This window comes from Gordionus sp. m RMFG-2023, chromosome 4, assembly GCF_954871325.1.
Source record: "Gordionus sp. m RMFG-2023 chromosome 4, tfGorSpeb1-WG-v2, whole genome shotgun sequence".
In the NCBI taxonomy this organism is placed as follows: domain Eukaryota; kingdom Metazoa; phylum Nematomorpha; class Gordioida; order Chordodea; family Parachordodidae; genus Gordionus; species Gordionus sp. m RMFG-2023.
Window position 1 is genome coordinate 27,216,070 of NC_088778.1, and position 19,086 is coordinate 27,235,155.

The 19,086-nt window shown below is 26.0% G+C and overlaps 1 protein-coding gene across 1 annotated transcript in view; it reads left to right on the plus strand.

The window, feature by feature from the left end:
• The window catches only part of LOC135928194 (receptor-type guanylate cyclase gcy-22-like), a 28,963-nt gene extending 9,941 nt beyond the window's left edge, over positions 1-19,022 (plus strand). The window contains exons 2-7 of the mRNA XM_065464578.1: positions 806-867; positions 939-1,405; positions 4,314-4,557; positions 4,705-4,803; positions 14,079-14,173; positions 18,801-19,022. Coding sequence (XP_065320650.1) covers positions 806-867; positions 939-1,405; positions 4,314-4,557; positions 4,705-4,803; positions 14,079-14,173; positions 18,801-18,941 — 1,108 coding nt within the window. The 3' untranslated portion in view covers positions 18,942-19,022. The remainder of the gene's footprint in view (positions 1-805; positions 868-938; positions 1,406-4,313; positions 4,558-4,704; positions 4,804-14,078; positions 14,174-18,800) is intronic.
• The last annotated feature ends 64 nt before the right edge of the window (positions 19,023-19,086 follow it).

Consider the following 19,086-nt stretch of genomic DNA (forward strand, 5'->3'; position numbering starts at 1 on the left):
TTGGACAAAAGATTTTTCCTTCTGAAGGAGCCTTTTTTTTTAATCTTAAAATTATACTAATTTGTGTAATTTTTTTTTTATAAAAAATTATCAAGAGCGGAGCTGGACAATGTAGAAAATTATTTTTATGGGGTAAGGGAAAAAAAAATTATTTCGGATCGCGCCAAAAAAACATTTTACACCTCCAACAACCTTTAGTTTAAAATATATTTAATAAGATCATTTTGAAGATTTATCTTGATCAAAATTTTGAAAATTTTTTAGAAGATCATAAAATTGAATTATAAAAGATCTTTTTTACAGAAAAGATTTGGGAATTTTAGGTATAATTTAAAAATTTAAATTTAAATCTCCCTATATATATATTTTTTAATATTCTTAAAAAATAATTTAAAAGAAAGATATAATTAGTAAATTTTTTGCCTTCCAATAATTAGGTATTGATATCTAATTGCACATAACACCCGTTATATATAAATAACTTCATGTAATGAGTCAATCAAAATTAATGTTATTGGCATTAGAATCCCCGGTAGTTTTGTTAAACGTCCCGATTTGGGTCAATTTTTATAAACGGCCCGATAAAGATTTTAGCCAAAATATTATTATGTAAGTCACGAGAGTGGGCAAATAGAGGTCCTCTAAATCTTTCTGCCATCCATAAGCAAAATCTTAGAGTAAATTTTAATCAAGCTGTTTTTAAAAATCAACCAAAATCACGAATTTCAGGGATGGGTCAACCATCGTACCCCCCTTCACTTCCCCAACTAATTCATATTTAAATATACCTTATATATTTGCATAGAAAAAATCAACGAATGATAGAAAAGTTTTCCTATATCAGAATAGACGACTTCGCACTTCTAAGTAATTATGATAATTTAATGTAATTTGTTATATAAAAAAAATTTTTTTTTATTATCCTTTAAAAAAATTAGCTCACGTGAATCTTCCCAATCGAACATACACCACTCCCATATGTGAAAATATGAAAAATCACCGGCAAGATGGGTGCATACTAAATAGCTCCAAAAATTTCATCTATCCAACGGCATTCTGGTTTTATAGGAACTCTTGCCATACTGCGTCATTTTACAACGCCATTTTATACGCCATCATGTCTGTCGCACTGTTATATTTAAACTACTTCATGTTGCACCGGAATGTGATTAGACTTAACCAAGAATACAATATCATATGCAAGCTCATAAACCTGAACAGAAAACGGGTGACAGATAATTTAGGCCGCAGTCTTGAGCTGCTTCATAAAATCCTACCTAGACATGTTTCTGATGGTTTGCTGAAAGGTCATTCGATAAGTCCAGAGTTTTACGATTCGGTTACCATCATGTTTAATGATATAGTGGGGTTCACTGCCATCTCCGCTCAATGCACACCCTTACAAGTGAGTCTATATTATAAAATCTAACATTTTGGTCACACCTAAAACGTATTTCCAGCATCTCACCAAAGCGTATTTGATTATTTGTACGATTTAAATACATTTTAGCCTGCATTAGCAAATTTAAAAAATCACCCATTATAATATAATTCTTGATACCTTAATTATTTAGTTTTCACTTTAAAAAATAAATGAAAGATAAAATAAGTTGACTTATTATAATATCTGGTTTAGACCAAAATACCAAAAGTTATTCATTTTTTATGAATAAAATATGATTTCTTGTTATATTCAAAGTATGATCATATATAAACAAATAGACATTTCCTCGATTACGATTTAAGAAATAAATCCAAGAATCAAAAGTTAAAATAGAACAAATGTGAGAGAAAAAAAAATGTTATTTTTTTCAAAATTAAACACCCATCTCATTCGAACTACTTAAGTTAAATTGTTTAACTATTTAGGGGTTATGATTTAAACCCTATTTTCCTACCGACAACTTATATTCAAATGCGAAATTTTGTTAAACATAACTTTGAATCGATTAGGAAATAAAATTCTAATTCGGGGCCTCTTATGCATGCATGAATGTTAATTTTTTTTTTTAATTTATATAAAATATAAACGAGTAAGAGGAAATGTTTATATTGGAGCAATACAATAAATAATCGCTTGTTATTGATCTGCGATATATATGTATATTGCTCATCATCTAATAAATATTTGACGAGGTCTTAGGTAGAATAAATTATTTATAAAAAGAAGAATATCGTAATTTTAATAGATACAATTTTGGCATAAATAATATTATACTTTGTGTGTGTGATTCGAAATCAGCTATAATATCTAATTATTTTTTCCACGAATCATACACTTATAAATACTATTTTTTGTTTTCATGAAAAAAATATATAAATTAAAATTTATTGCTAAAGAAAAATAAGATTGCAAAAATAAAATTTAAAATAAAATAAATATTTTTAATTTTTAATATCCATTTTCGTATTCATTAATATACAATTTATACATTATTTTTATTTAAAGAAAAATGTAATGAAAATAATATTCTTTAGCTAATGGTCTAATGAGAAATTATAGAATCCCCCACACTAACGTATAGAGATCACCATTTAATTTTATCACCTGAATTAAGTTGAAACCTTTTGTAAATGTTAGACGACCATTTAAATTTATCACCTGATTAGGTTGAAAGCAGTGTAAATATGATTAGTAGCTCAAAAGTTAGGCATCTTATTCAAATCTGATCGTCTAGCGTATGATGACGGCCATCTAATTTTATCACCTGATTAGGTTGAAACCAGTATAAGTATGTCAGATTAGTAGCTCAAAAGTTAGGCATCTGATTCAAATCTGATTGTTGAACGTATGAGATGACCAGTATCACCTGATTAGGTTGAAATCTATTATAAATGTGTCAGATTAGTATAACTCAAAAATTAGGTCTATGATTCAAATCTGATCGTCGAACGTATGAAGACGACCATTTAATTTTGTCACCTGATTAGCTTGAACCCTAGTACAAATGTGTCAGCTTAGTAGCTCAAAAGTTAGCCAATGATTTATCCATAGGAGAGGCTTAAAAATTTTTTCGGGACATTGAATACAAACCTCGTTTTGACCTGCCTTCGACAGGGTCCCTCCTATAAAAAATTATTATATATTGTTGATATTTAAATGGTTATCTTTATATCATCTCCCTTAAATTTGGCTGAAAATATATTAATTCTAAAATATGCCAATATTTTGTAATTTATAAGTGTTCGATTTTAACCAGTATAGTAGAGTAGCCAACATGAATGTAATTATCAACAAATAGTTGGCCAAACTTACGAATAAAAAGCGACTGAAAGCATTTTCCTGAAAATGTTATTCAATCAATTGTAAATTAATTTAATACGTTTGACAATAGGAAGAAAAAAATTGGAATTATGATAGAATGGAAATGTTTGATTAGTACTTTTAATTCCATAAAATAAAAAGTCTGAAACTTATACCAAACCATTAGGTGAAGCTTTATTAGAGCATTTTATTGTTTTATTCGTGGTAGATATTTTAAAGGGGAAAAGAATTATTGGCAAAAAATAAAAAATTGTAAAAATTAGCATCATGTCCGAACGGAGAATATAGAAGTTAGCTATTTGCCTTAATATTTATAGCATTAATTCTTCCACCAATTAGCCCACAAAAAAAATAACTGAATTACTAAGAAAATGCAAACTATGATATCACGCCTTAAAGATAAAATAATATTATCTTTATGTCAATAACTAGTGCTTATTTCAAACTTTTTAGTTCTTTAACCCGTTTGAAGATAGTTTTTAATACAAAAAACATCATTGGAAAAATAAAAATAAATTGTCAAGATTGACATCATGTTAGAAGGGAAATCATAGAAGCAATGAACAATGTAAGGCATGATTAATATCTACTAATTTATCATAAATTTTTTTAAATCAATAAATAAAAACTAGTTATAAGTCAAATAAAAATTACGACATGCCTTCGGCCGAGTCTTGAATATCGAATTTTAAAATTACGATTCAAAAGTCAGTTACGCTTAAATACATTGAAGTTTTTCCCCAATTAAAAATATTTTTGAATCTTATGATTGATTCTATGATCTTTATAAATATAGATGCTGCTTGTTCTTTTCAGTTTATTCATTAGATATTTAACAATTCAAATTATATTTATAAATCTAATTTATTTAGCAATATAAATTATATTTATAAATATCTAATTTATACAATATAAATAAAATATATTACTAACTTATAAATAATTGTTTTGAAATAAAAAATAGTGGGTTATAGGGAATTAAACCCTAACCCCCCCCCCTCTTGTCTACGCCAACATATAAGTAATTTTATTCTTTATTATATACCAGGTTTTAAATCTTCTCCATCATTTATATACCTTCTTCGACAAGCGCTTAGACTATTATGATGTTTACAAAGTTGAAACTATAGGAGATGCCTATATGACATGCAGTGGACTTCCCAGAAGGAATGGGACTCGCCACGTGGAAGAGATCTGTTTATTAGCTCTCGATCTAAACTCCCTGTGCCACACAATCGAGATGCCCCATAAAAAGTCAAAATATGTTGAAATCAGAATAGGCATTAATACTGGTAATGCCTTAAACGTTTATTTTATTGTATATTTAAAAATATTAGATTTACTAAACACATTTTCAAAACAACTAAATAAGGTTAATCAATGATTAAAAAAAAATAATGATTATTTAAATGTATATTTTTACAAAAAATATTTTTAAGGTTCAGTAGTGGCTGGAGTCGTTGGAGTTAAGATGCCTAGATATTGTTTATTTGGAGATGCTGTTAATGTAGCTTCAAGAATGGAATCTACTAGTGAAAGTTATTAATCATTATTTTCTTTATAAGAGACGATATGATTAAAAATTAAAGGGCGTATTTTATATTAGAGTCATGAATCGAATATTTAAAAAGGACCGGCTTAGCCGTTCCATAACCCTGCATTCACACTTTAGCATGAATTCGTGGCGTCTACAAAATATGCTACTTTCTTGTATTCTTTCTCGCAAATTTTATATACTTCGCCACGAATATGGGCTAACTGTACTAAATTCTGGGTGAGTGGGGCTACTCTTTTTTCAAGGTCTGAGTTCAATCCGACCCTATCTTCTTATTTCCATAAATAGTTAAGATCTAACTAGTGTACTCTATCTCCTTGTAGCTCGCTACGCATAGACTCTCCCCTTGTTGTTTTAGTCTAGTTCTATTACTATTTTTTTTAAAATCTTATTCATCACATTTCGGCTGTGAATTGTTGGGATGGTTAATCTTTATTACTAATAAATCGAGTAAGTCTAAAATAAATTTTTTTCCTACAACAAGTCATAAGTTAAAAGAAAAGAAAGATATAATGAAGATAGTTAATAAATTTTAAGTAAAAAGTTTCAAATTTTAATTTTCTGTATCGTTTTTAACATTTTATAAATAAATTTACAATTATGCAAGTGAGAAATGACACGTGGCGTATCCCTGATTTTCGTAAAAGAAAGAAAGGCTTTTGGTTGAATCTTTCCCTACCATTTATTGGATTATTTTTAGATTTCCTATTTGAAGAAGAAATTTGGCTAGATTCCATATTTTTCAAAAATTATATATATATTTGGGTTTTATTTTTTTTCAAGAAAAACATTTTTTTAAAAATAATATCTTAGATATTTTAACGGTTTATAATGACATTTGACTTTAATTAATCCTTAATTAGATCGAAATTTAATCTAATTGCGCCAAAGTTTAAACATGTCATTTCATATAACCCTTTTAGTGTAAGAAAAAAAAATATGTTTGAATTACACAATTAAAACGTTTCATTAGTTGCTAAGCCACCAAATTTAATTCAATGAAATACAAAATATTCATTTTATAGACTAAATAAAGTTTAAATCATAATAAATATAACCATATGGTACTAATTGTTTAACAGAAATCTGTGCGAATTCACTAACTGTATGCCTCTTACCACAATTAAAATTTACATGTATTTTATCAATAATTTGTAACTTATTTCTAAGTTATTTTATTGCAGGGGGTAAAAGTATGCTCCTAAGAGAAGAGATAATCTAAGCATATTACCTCCATGTTTTCAAGATGCTGACAGATAGCAATCGAATCAGTACTGTTCTGGTCTAGAATTTCGTTTCTTTAAAACATATTTTGCGAATATTATATATATACATATTATATAAATAATTTGAAAATCATATTCCAAAAATATCTACCCCTGCCCATGACTAGATTTTATTTTATATTTATAAATAATTAAGGATCGAAAGGAAGGGGGTGGGGTGGGGTGGGGTGGGAGTTGTTATATAAAAATTGTATTTAAAAAAAAGGGTTGGGAGAGGGACTATTGATTCAAACAACCCGACCCCCATATATTCTAATGAAATTATTATATCATGCCCACCACCGCGATAGCGGGCACTGGATCTTACTAAAAAAACAAGGTCTGCCTAGTATATGATATGAAAAATTCTTTTCGACGAATTTATTTTTTTTACGAAGAAAGGGAAAAAAATTATCCCGAGTAAAATAAAAATAAAATTTTTTAATAATAAAAAATTGGCCGAAAAAGAACATCTGTAAGACCGGTCGGGTTCGGCCTATTTTATGGAACCGACTTTGTACTTTGAACCGCAACCTTTACATTTAATCGACTACTTTTTAAATAGAAAAAAAATAATATCTAATTAAATTTTCTAATATATACCTTGAAATAAAAGAAGAAGAGGAAAAAAAATCTATTTCTCTTATTAATATATTTATTCTTGTTTATTTAGGTTTCAACTATTTCAAATACGTATGTAAATATTTATAAAATGATAAATTTGTGCCTTTTTTCAATATTTTATATTCTTAATTTAATTAATTATTACCTTTCGATGAATAATTTATTAAAAATAGGAATAATTTATTAAAAATAGGAATAATTTATTTCATTTTTATATTATACTATATTACTGAATCTATCTAAACCCTTTCTCTTTTTTTTAAAAAAAAAACCTCCAATATACCTTCCTTGTTAAAGATTGATTATAAATATCATAAAAAATTAATGAATTATGATGGTTTAGCTTTAAAAAATTAAATATCTATTAATATAACAATATTAATAATCCTAATTACAAGATTTAAGGTGCAACCATCTAGAAATTTGCTAAATAGCGAACCGAATTTTATCAAAACTGTGCCCTAAATCTGGTTTAAAAATTAGCGAAAATTTAATAAGAAACTTTTAGAAGTTTTAAATTTTGATCAAATCGTATGTTAAATTTTTTTTAAATTTTCTATAATTATATTTTAAGAACACCTTTTAGTTTTTATATTAAAAAAATACCTCGTTTTTTTTTTCGTTAGAAAGTTTATGAATTATATTTTTGCCTAAAATGCAATAAGGCCCACTTTTATTTTAATATATATTACCGGAATCACGCGGTTGTTTACTATGTTCTATATTACCATACCGCGTAGCGGGTTGGTCACTAAGTTGGCTTCAAGAAAAAACCCTGATTCTCGATGGATTCAAATCCATGACTAACTTTTTGATACACATACTTATCGATAAAAATTATATATAAAATTATGACGTTCTCTAATATTTTAATAAAAGATTTTTTAAAAAAATTAATGACGTTCAACGATATACATACATACATCTTTAACCTTAGAATATAGAAAATGGTTTCTAAAAAAATTTCTAAATGTAGACAAAAACATGGGTCGGTAACTAGTGTTGTTAAACGGCTCGATTTAAGCCGGATTTAAAAACGGCTAACTTAATATTTTAACCAGAAAATTATTGTCTAGGCCTCGAGATTTCGTTAATAGATATTCAACCCTTTGTGTCACCTAGGAGCAAGGTTTGCATACTATTTTTCTTAATAAATTATTTAGTTAGCCGTTTTTATAAATCGGCTCAAAATGAGCCCCGGTAACAATAAGATTATATATTTTTTAAAAATATTTAATGTAGCAACGAACGTTATTGTATCAAAGGAGAGTGTTAAAATATATTTTAACAGAACATCAGTGGTCTTCACACGCTTATATTACATTGGCATTATATTTAAAAAAACGAGCATTTTGTAGAGTGTTTTTAACATATTTACACTCTAAGCAATTTCTGTAGATCCATAACAAATTTTATAATTTTATAATAGTTAAACTTAAAATTATTGTTAAGACACCCTTTACTTGTGTTTCGCAATCCCGAATTGTTTTAAATATTATATTTCTTAATACATTTGAACCTTTTACTATACCATAGCGTCGCCCCTGATTAGTGCTGTTACGGCTCGATTTGAGATGATTTTTAAAAACGGCTAACTAAATATTTTTACCAGAAAAATATAAGGCAAGACTAAAGATCTTGCTAGATGGCACAAAGGTTTGACATCTATTAGCGAAATCTCAAGGCTTAGGTCAATATTTTTTTTGGGCTATAACATTGGGCCGTATAACAACAATACTCCTTGATGTATACATTACAAATATTTTGAAATTTAAATTGTTTTTAAATAACACTTGCACACATTTTTTTTAAATGATTTCCCTCAGATATTTTTTCTTGTCCCAACTATAATTTTTTTAGTATAATCTTTCAAATATAAACTTTTTGAAATGATATAATTTATATTCTTTAAAAATTTCCAGATGTATGATAAAATATATATATACATGGATTTTATTATTAGGTTTAAATTTCCTTTTCTCTAATAGTTTTTTATTTTTTTATCTATTTTCAACTTTATAGATTAATAAAATTTGTAAACGAATGGAGTCAAAATATTTAAAACTTCATTGTCAGGTAGGTGGCAAATAAATTATTTTAAATAATTTAAATTTATTTTAGTTTTGTCTGAGATAAATATTGGTAGTTTTATTTATAATTTTATATCATAAAACTGGTTAACTATTAATTCCTTTCTAGGTGAAAAGGATGTCCTTTATATATATATATATACATATTGCATAAATTGTTCGAAAATAATGTTAACCCTTGAAAGCATTCGGAGAGGTTAGATATGTCTAATATGATAATTTTTTTTAAAACTTAATCCCATAATAACAAATTTATAAAAGTTATTTTGGACTTCTACATACCAATGACGATTTACTATACCCTTACAACCATTGGCGTACGCAGCGGGGGGGGGGGGAGACAGGGGGACAAATCCCCCCTTAAAGCCAAAAAATGCAGATGCCGAATATATTTTTCAAAAATATTTTTGTTTAGAGTGTTGTGCAGATTTAAATTAAAGATTTCCATATTTTTTAATTCGTTTGTAAATAAAAATTTTAACTTGTAAAAATTGATAAGAATATATAAATATGTTATTTTAACAACTTTTTACAAGTCAAATTATTTTATTTTCAAATAAATTAATAAATATGTGTTTTGAATTAAATTTACACAGTACATATTAATTTATATTTGTTAATATTTATTCCTATCTCATATTAAATATATATTTAATTACATTTATTATCACATTCATAACTAAGTTTATCAATTAATTTCGATTTCAAGTTTTCCGGCGTAATATTATCATATTACTTCAAATTTTTAGTGGCTTAATATTTATCTATCATTTTTAAATTTTTAGTCAAATAATAATTATTCTGAAATTGTCCGACAGGGAGAAAGAAATCGCAACCTTACTACGAGATAGAGTTTTCGCCATAGCAGTAACAGCTTTTATGTAGTTAGAAGAGCCGATTATTTGCTATTACTGACATATCACAATGGCCTGAAAGAAATTTTTCCTTAGAAGCAAATTATTGGATTCAATGCTTATTCCAAATTTTTTTTCTCATTAGAATGTACAACTATTTTATGTATTATTGACTTGATTAATAAGATGAAAATAGCGGAGAGCATTTTATTAGAATTCAAGGAAATTAGGGCTAATGTTTATAAAGAATTTCATGTTTTATATGTTATTGTTAAGTCAAAAGCAGAGCTATACGTATTTAATATTTGTCTCACTCGACTTGCAGCAAGGCAAGCTCACAGAAAACATTAATATAGGATCAGTAGAAGAGTATATCTTAGATACAAATACATTTATAAACCAAATAAATTAATGGTTTTTAATTCATTATGCAGCACTTATTCATCTGCAAATATTATTTCCATAAAAGCTTTCCAACCTTTTTCAGATGGTGATAGAAAAAAATATTTGTTGATCTTATGATGCCTTATTAGCTGAATAACTATGTTTATAAGATTAACTATGGTTAATGCAGTCCCAAAAAATGCCATGGATGCTCTGCATTAATTCAACCACATTTTAGATTATATTCCCAATGTATTAAAAGGGTTTATATATATTAGCAACTCTTCCCCATAGTAAACTAATGAGAGAACATTCTCTTTTTTAAGAAGAATAACAGAGCCCTGCAGAGGTACCATTTGCAGGGCACGGCCCGGATTTTTTTAAAGATTTTTACGGCTAAGCTCAATTTTCAGGCTCGGCCCGGCCTTTTTTAAAATAAAATTTTCAGGCCTGATCCGGATTTTTTTAAAATAAATTATATTTATTTTTGATTTTTATAGCTAATAATAACGATTTCAAATATAGGCTGTTTTAAAATATACAGTCCGGCCAGGATATTTTTTTAAAAAAAATTTTCAGGCCCGGCCTAAATGTTTTTTTTAAATTCAGGTTCAGCCCGGGTGTTTATTTTTAAAAATTTCGGGCCCTACCATACGGTCCAGCCCGGGGGCCAGGCCTGCAGCTCTCTGAAAAACATACCAAGAAGTACAACTTTTGAAAGTAGATTGAAAGGTTTGGATCTTTTGAATATTCATAGGCATTTGACAACAAGCAAGGATGAGATAATTGAAAAATTAGCTCACAACGAAGATTGGATTTTACATTGTAAATATATAACATACAAAATACAATTATTCCTAAGCTTTTTGTGTATTAATTTATATTTATAACATTTAAATTTTTTATACTTTATATATAAATTTTAAAGCTCAAAAAATTCAAATTTTTATTTTGGGTCATTTAAGTGATTCTTTACATATAATTTTTTTATAATTTACATTTTTAAAATTGTGTATTAGAAATAGTTATTAGTCCTAATAAATTTATGCTTGATATTTTTAAAAAACAATAATATTTCTTGAAAAAAATTTATTATCCCCCCCCCAGACCCAAATTCTTGCGTACGCGTATGCTTACAACCTATCCTCTTCTTATCTCCTCAGATCAAAATTAAAGAAAAAGAGGAAATCAAAATCAGCAAATATCCAAATTAAAACTATTTCCTCCTTACCCCCATTCCAATTTTATTAATGTTGACCCAACAATTCACTATTGAACTCTCCTTCCATCGAGCAAATAATATTTCATTGGTCTTATCAAATCAATTATAATATTAGATCCCTTTTCTTTTGTTGGTGATATAACTTTAATTGTTTCTAAGAGATTCAAAATTTTTCTCATATAATCTTAAGTAATGTAAAAATCGAAAGTATTTTAGATGCTATTATAAAAGCTTACATAAGCATCAGGATAGGAGGTATGATATGATTATTACATTCTTTATATTTTTAAAACAAAGCAAATGTCTTTCTTTCTTTCCCTCCCCTTTCCTTCCCTTTGTGTTTAGATTTATTGGTAATCTTCATTCGGCGATTAATAACGCTAATAAAATTTTAGGCCATTTTGAAGCTTGAACATAAATTTTTCTTAACCTACGACCTCTATACCGTTATAAATATCATTTCTTTTCCTAGTCAGTACTCATTAAAAAAAAATTAATATAATCTCTTTTAAAATCTTATTTAAAAAAAAATTAATATTCATAATTTAAAAATACATATATTTTTTTCACAGATATATTTTTTTATGGATATTATTTTTTATTTTTATGATAAAAATAAAACCAAATAATTTTTAGTTTTTAATTAACTTAAAATGAAAATTTTATTTCATATCTTTATAAGTCAATAATCTAAGTTATATACAATGTTGACCAGATTTGGTGGAAGACATTTCCATATATTTTTTTAAAATATATTTGAAAATAAAATTATTTAACTCGCAAAAAAATTGTTATAAAATAAATATATTATATTCTTATCAATTTAAGAGAAATCTAAGTTATATCCAATGTTGACTAGATTTGATGGAAAACATTTCCATAATTTTAATTCATTTGAAAATAATATTATTTGAACTTGCAAAAAATTGTATAAACATAGTTATATATTCTTATTTTACGAGTTAAATAATTTTTTTACAAACTAATTAAAAAAAATATGGAAATGTTTTTGTTCCGATCTTAGTTATCGTAATATATTTATTGAGTGGTGTAAGGGAGACTAAATAAAAGTTCCAAGGGAAATTACATAAAAATGAAACTTTGAATATTTGTATAAATCATAAGAAAAAAAATTATTACAATTAATTAATTCAACAACAATTCTTACGACTTTATTCAAAGGGGTTTCTGAAATTTACACCAAAAATGTAGGAAGTTAATTTTTAAGGGGGGTGATGGTATATTTGCTTATATTTATTTCAATTTTTTATATATAACCACTCTATAATTTGAATATTTGAACAGGAATTATGTTGTTAAATAATTAGCTTCTTTTTGAATATTGTGTTAATAAAGTTTTCCACTATTATAATTTAATATTTGATATATTTGAATATTTAAGTTGTTTGAATATATTATTATATCATGAACTTTGATTCACTTTTAATTTTTTTTTGAATATTAAAAAATATATATAATTTTATTTTACGCAACGATTATAAAATAAAACACTTTTTTGGGAATAATTTTTGGTGTAAATTTCAGAAATCCCTTTGAATAAAGTCGGAAGAATTGTTGTTAAATTAATTAATTGTAATAGTTGTTTTCTTATTATTTATACATATTATTATTTAAACAAAAACTGTTTTATTTTATAATCGTTGCTGCATATTCAAAAAAAAATTAAAAGTGAATCAAAGTTCATGATATAATAATATATAACAACTTAAATATTCAAATATATCTAAATATTAAATTATAGTCGAAAACTCTATTAACACAATATTCAAAAAGAAATTAATTATTTAATAACATAATTCCTGTTTAAATATTCAAATTACAGAGTAGTTATTTAAATATAAAAAATTGAAATAAAAACAAGCAATATAACAGTTTTGAATTAAATCTGCAAAACACTGTAAGTGCCTCTGAATAACCTTTAAAAATATACCATCCTGGAAAAAGTAAACATTTTTAAAAAAATTTAACCTCCCTTCCCTTAATTAAGTACACTCAATATAAAATTTTAAAATTCGTTTTATTGAACAAATACTTTGACAAACTTAATACATTCAAATAAATACCCCAATTCTGCCTGTTAAAATTTCAAAATTAATTATTATTTTTTTTCCTATAATTATTATGCTATTAAAACAAATTAATTAATATTCTATTTTTCTTAAGAGAGAGTTATTTCATATTATAATAAAGCATTTGCATTTTATAACTCTCTTCTCTCTCCACTTGTAGGAGCACCTAAATTGTATTATACTTGCATCCATATATAAGTATATTTCACTTATAAGATTTTGCTTTTAAGCGCTTGTCTTTTTACCGGAATCCATAATTCTTATATTCAAGATTTTTTAAGTTATAGTTCTCACTGAGAACCATAACTTCTCAGATACTGTTATTAATCCTTCAGAGCAAAATATATACCTATCATAAATCATCTAATTTAGAATTATAAAAAATATTATTATAAGCCTTTTTAATTTCCTATATGATAATTATTTTTATTTATTTCGTATGGTTAAAAATTAAAATTTTGATTTCCCTTATTTTCGATAAATTTTTAATTTTCCTGCCTTTTTTTTGTTGTTAGTGGATTCCCTATTTATTTTTTTTAGAAAATTTAAATTTCCGCTTCTTAAAATTTAGGTAAATTGGGATATTTTTTTAACGGACTCATTATTGCCCCAGAGGATGGGAGGGTGTCAAAGCTTTTAAAACGGCTCTGTATACCAGTTGCTTTTTACAACGCTAAACTAAACAATATATCATCATGTTTTTTGTTAAAATTTGCCTCCCAAAAAAAGCTTCAAAGATACAGCTCAGTTCCTATACCTACGATTTATTGATGGAAAGAGATAATGGATACATATGCGAAAAGCGGGGGAAAGTGCTCATAAAAGTAAATTCTCATAAATTCCATTATTTAAACGAGTAACTCTTCTTCCATTTAAAAAAAAAAAAATTATTTGTCCTTCATTATCAAGAGATTATATTTAATAATAAAATTTAGGGATATTGGGTAAAAATTAGATTTCTAATCCATTCATTATATAACACTTACCTAGAACTGATTGCTTGATTCATTGATAGGTTCTTTTCAAGCGACGTTAAATATACAAGCGAATCAGCTGGTCAAAACAAAATGGTTTGCCATCAGCTGATTTGTATTGGTGCACACTTAAATCGTCAATTATGGGTAGTATTATATTATTATAAGTCATTGATTTCATCCTGGGAGAGAGAAACTAAAAAGAAAACAAAAATAAAATTTTATAATATAAATCAAGCATAATTTTTTTCTTCTGAATATTCTAAAACAGGTGTTATATGTTAACATTTTTAAAGGTCCCGTCCATTGAGAAAATATATAAAGAATAATGTATTACCCTGCTTTCACAGTTAGCGCGAGTTCGTGATGAAGTATTACAAAAATGAATGTATACAATTATTATATTTTGCCATGAATTCGCCGCTCAGTGTGAATGCAGGGTAAAAAAAGGTAGTCCTTGCTTAAATGGCTAGATCTCGCGGTTGAATCAAGATTTTATTTAAAATAATATCGAAGATTTCGTCAACAGATATTTAAACTTTTCTGTCATCTATGAGTAAAATCTTCAGGCTTGCGTAATATTTTTTGGCCAAAATTTTGGATTAGGGGCACTAAGGTTCATCTAGATAAGGGTACTAGGTTTTATTTTTATCCGGTGGTTCTGACTGAATTTCTAGAAGATCCTTAAATCCGACTTATAATAATTTTTCGAATCCGATCTGGAAAAATATTTTTTAAGAAAAAATATTGGATAGAGGGGAAAAAAAGTTTCTTCAATTTTTTTTTTCCAAAAGAAAGCGATAAAAAAAATTGAAAAGCACCAAAGATGAATTTTCCTGAAGATAATATTTAAAAAAAAATTGTGAAAAAAAAGCCGACCCAAATAAAAAAAAATGAAATCAAAATAAGGCTTGACTAGATCCATGCAGTGCTCTAATACTTACGCTATAAGTCTAACCCCCGCAAACGCCCATTTGGATGGGAGCTAGCTAAGAAAATTTAACATTTAGCGGGCAGGAGCCAAAAAAAAAAGTTAAAAACAGGAGGGGGGGTGAAGTAAATTAGAAATACTAGTTTATATTTATTTTAAAAAATTAATTTTTTTAACCAATAAAACAATTTTAAAATGGGGTGGGGGTATTTATATTGCCCGAGGCACCTAATTTATCTTTAGGTGACGCATTAAAACCAACGTGCTTGGCCCACAATTTCATGGTTCCAGAAAAAATCCTTATCTGGAATTTTGTTTCATCGTTCCCATCAATCAAATAAATATTAAAACTAAATTTGTTTACTTTTTTTTAAGCAGAATCCGGGAAAATTTTAAAAAATAAATATATTATATATGTTAAGCGTCAATGTGTTTTTTCCTCTAAGGTGTTATTTTTTTTCAACTTTAAATCATTTTTTGGTCGCTTTCTTTTAAATTTGAAAAATTAAAAATTTAATTATGGCGGGAACAAATTCCAACATGTTTAGAGCATCTTATGAGTTGTAGACAATTTTTCCCTCTTACTTTGAGTATTTTAAATATATATTAAAAAAATCTATGGAAAAATGGAAATTTAATTATATTAAGTTTAAATGTTCATGTAAATAATTGTCTGAAATTCATAGGGTAGATGTGTGTTGCTAAATTCAAATTTTTAAAATTTTTTTTAAAAGTGCCCAAATAAATGATTGTTTAAAAAAAAAATAACAAATTGCCGCTAATAATATATACTACACTAAAAAAAAATTTGCCTAAATATTATATACTTTTCAAATTTTTTTAATGATTAATTATCCTAGGGAATTTTTGTATTCAAGAGTTATTTTTACAATTAATATAAATAAAGAGAGAGAGAAAAAAAATAATGAAAAGAAAATACTTTTTTTATGTAATCAAAAAATATTATAATCTTTTGTTTTATATAATATTTATTGTCGCCTTCCCTGTATCAGAACTCTTCTTTATAGTCTTTTCCACCTTTGATTACATACAAAAATATAACATATTGAGATCAGATCAGATTAAGAGTTTATCATAATTTTTCCCTCAATTAATTTTATCTTCTTAAACTCGATTAAAATTATTTATTTGTGTAAACCTTTATATATTTTAATTAAAATTTAATAACCTCCTCAATCATAACATTTTTTTTCTTGTGTGCGCTATCGTTAATAATAATTGTAAGTGTAACATTTAATAATAATGGATGATTTATATATAAGACGAGGAAGATTAAAAATTAAAATATTACAGGTTGAAAATATATATATGTTTTATACTAGTCTTTATCTTGCATAATACAGCAATTATAATTACATGGATAATTTATTTTATAGTGTTATCAACATTTAATTCAATTTCATATTTTATTAATTAGATAAAAAAAATAATAAGTTTTATTTATATAATAAAAATAAAAATAAAAATTAAATTTAAAATTATAATTAAAAATATTTTTATTTTATCTTATATTTCAATAAAATATATTTATGATGAGTAAAAACATAAATTTTTGGGAAATTTTTGGACAAATATTTTAGAACTTCATTATTAAAAGTAAGAATAATTCATTTATTATTTAAAAAAATTTGAAAGCATGTTTTGTTGAAACAATATTTTTTTTAAAAAATAAAGAGAAAAATACTATAATAATCGCATTGATATTTGTAAAATAAAAAATAAAAGTTTAAAATTGAGCCTAAATGCACTTTAAAACATTTACTATTTGCAACAACAATCGTACATTAATTCTGGATTGAAGAATAAATTGTTATATTTTTATATATTACTAATATAATATACATACCTTTATATAGAAATTTTTTATTCTAAAATAACTATATATTTTTTAAAACTCAATTAATCCAAATTGCTGATGGGGCTTAATGAAATTATATAAAATGCTTTATTATCTCATCTATTTACTTTAAAATAAAAAAATAGAAATATTGTTTGATTTTTTTATTTTTGAAAAAAAAGAAGAAATTTTTAAACGTCTCGTTTTTCGCTAAATTGCCGAATCCATTAAAATCCTATTTAAATGATAATTATATTTATTGTTTGCTGAATTCATTTTAAAAGTAAAACATTACAAAAAAATTCTTTTTTTTGTTGTTAGAAAAAACTATTAAATAATAATAGGTTTCCCAACTGGGGAAAGTTCTAAGGAATATTTTTTTTTAATTAGTGAAAACTATTTATTCCTATTATAATTCGAGTTTTGGAAACTAGACTAAAGAGAGTTATACTTCTGGTTTTAAATTTTCTTTTCCTTAAAAAAATGTGTTTCCGATTTCCGGTTTATACAAAGTTCAAGTTGTGGCTTAATTCTGTTCCAAAGTTTGATTCCCTTCCAAAGTTTCCCAGTTCTGGGTTCCGTTAAAATATATCGCACAAACATTTTGAAAAAATATAATTAGTTATGCTTTTGCAAGAACCGGTTTCGGGCCCTCAGAATCTTGAAATAGGGGTTCCAGGTTATGGCTTCTACTTCTAGATTTGTTCCGCATTCATAAAAAATATTTTGGCAAAGCCTGGCATAATTACGTATTATTTATTATTATATGGTCCCAACTCCAATTTTGGTAGAGGCGCCTACACTATTTCTTAGTCTTAGATCAAGCCTAATCTGGGGCAATTGGAAGTAAAGAACCGAGGGACCAGTTAAGTCTTTGAGTTCCGTACATTACATTAAATAAAGAAAGAATTAATTTGCCTAAATGTTTCATTAAGACGATAAAATTTATAGTTGACATAAGATATCTACTAAAATGTATAATGTTGTTGTTAAGATAATTGAATTCTCTTGATTTTATTCGGAATAAGGCTTGATCTTAGTGCTGTAAATTTTTTCAATAGAAAAAAAAACAAATTCATTTACGTTCGTGTCACACTTTTATTGATAAAATGATATTAGACTAGCATTTAAAATTTGCAAAGAAAAAAAGGAACAAGTGTTCAAATTCATGAATGCGTTATTGTTCATTCATATTTAAAAATATAGAAACAATAAAAAATAAGATAACTTATTTTTAATAAGAATTATTTATCAAAAATTTTCAACCGATAAACAAAGGTCTTAAAATTCCTGAGCAGTCCGAATTTTGGCCTTGAATTACCTTTTTATCTTGATGCAAGATGGAATTAGAACTAGAGAACCCATGTTTCTACTCAAACAGGCCCCATCAGTCACAACCCGGGTTATCGAGTTGGATAGGCCTTTTCAAGACTTTTAGTCAGAATTTTATAATAATAATCAAAATATTTAAAATTCGATTTTTTTTAAATGAAAGACTTAAACTTGGTAATTTTTGCCATAAGGTGTTATAATATTGATGATTACATATTTTTTCAGTAAATTTAAGAAGATCATTAGCTTTCGATACCATTGAACCCCATCGGTATTTAAATTTATTATCACAAGTATAATTAATATGCATAAATATTAATATTTCGCTTTATTTATTAATAATGTATATAATAAAGGGAAAAAATGAGATGCAATTACATTGGCTATTAGGCAAAAAAAACTGGGAAAGCAAAAGAGATCACGAAGTCTGTCACTTTGTACCCCAATGGAAACGTAAGAAAAAAGTAGAAGAAAAACAAGCCGAAGAGAAAATCTAAAAGGAATATCCAGTTCCCTTTTCACACCTCTTCCAAAAATAATATTTTCGCAACAAAAAATTTTTTTTAAATTATCTAATAACTTTTGAAGCAATAATTTTTAAAAAATAGTAAAAATAAAAATCTAAATATATTTAAAAAAAAA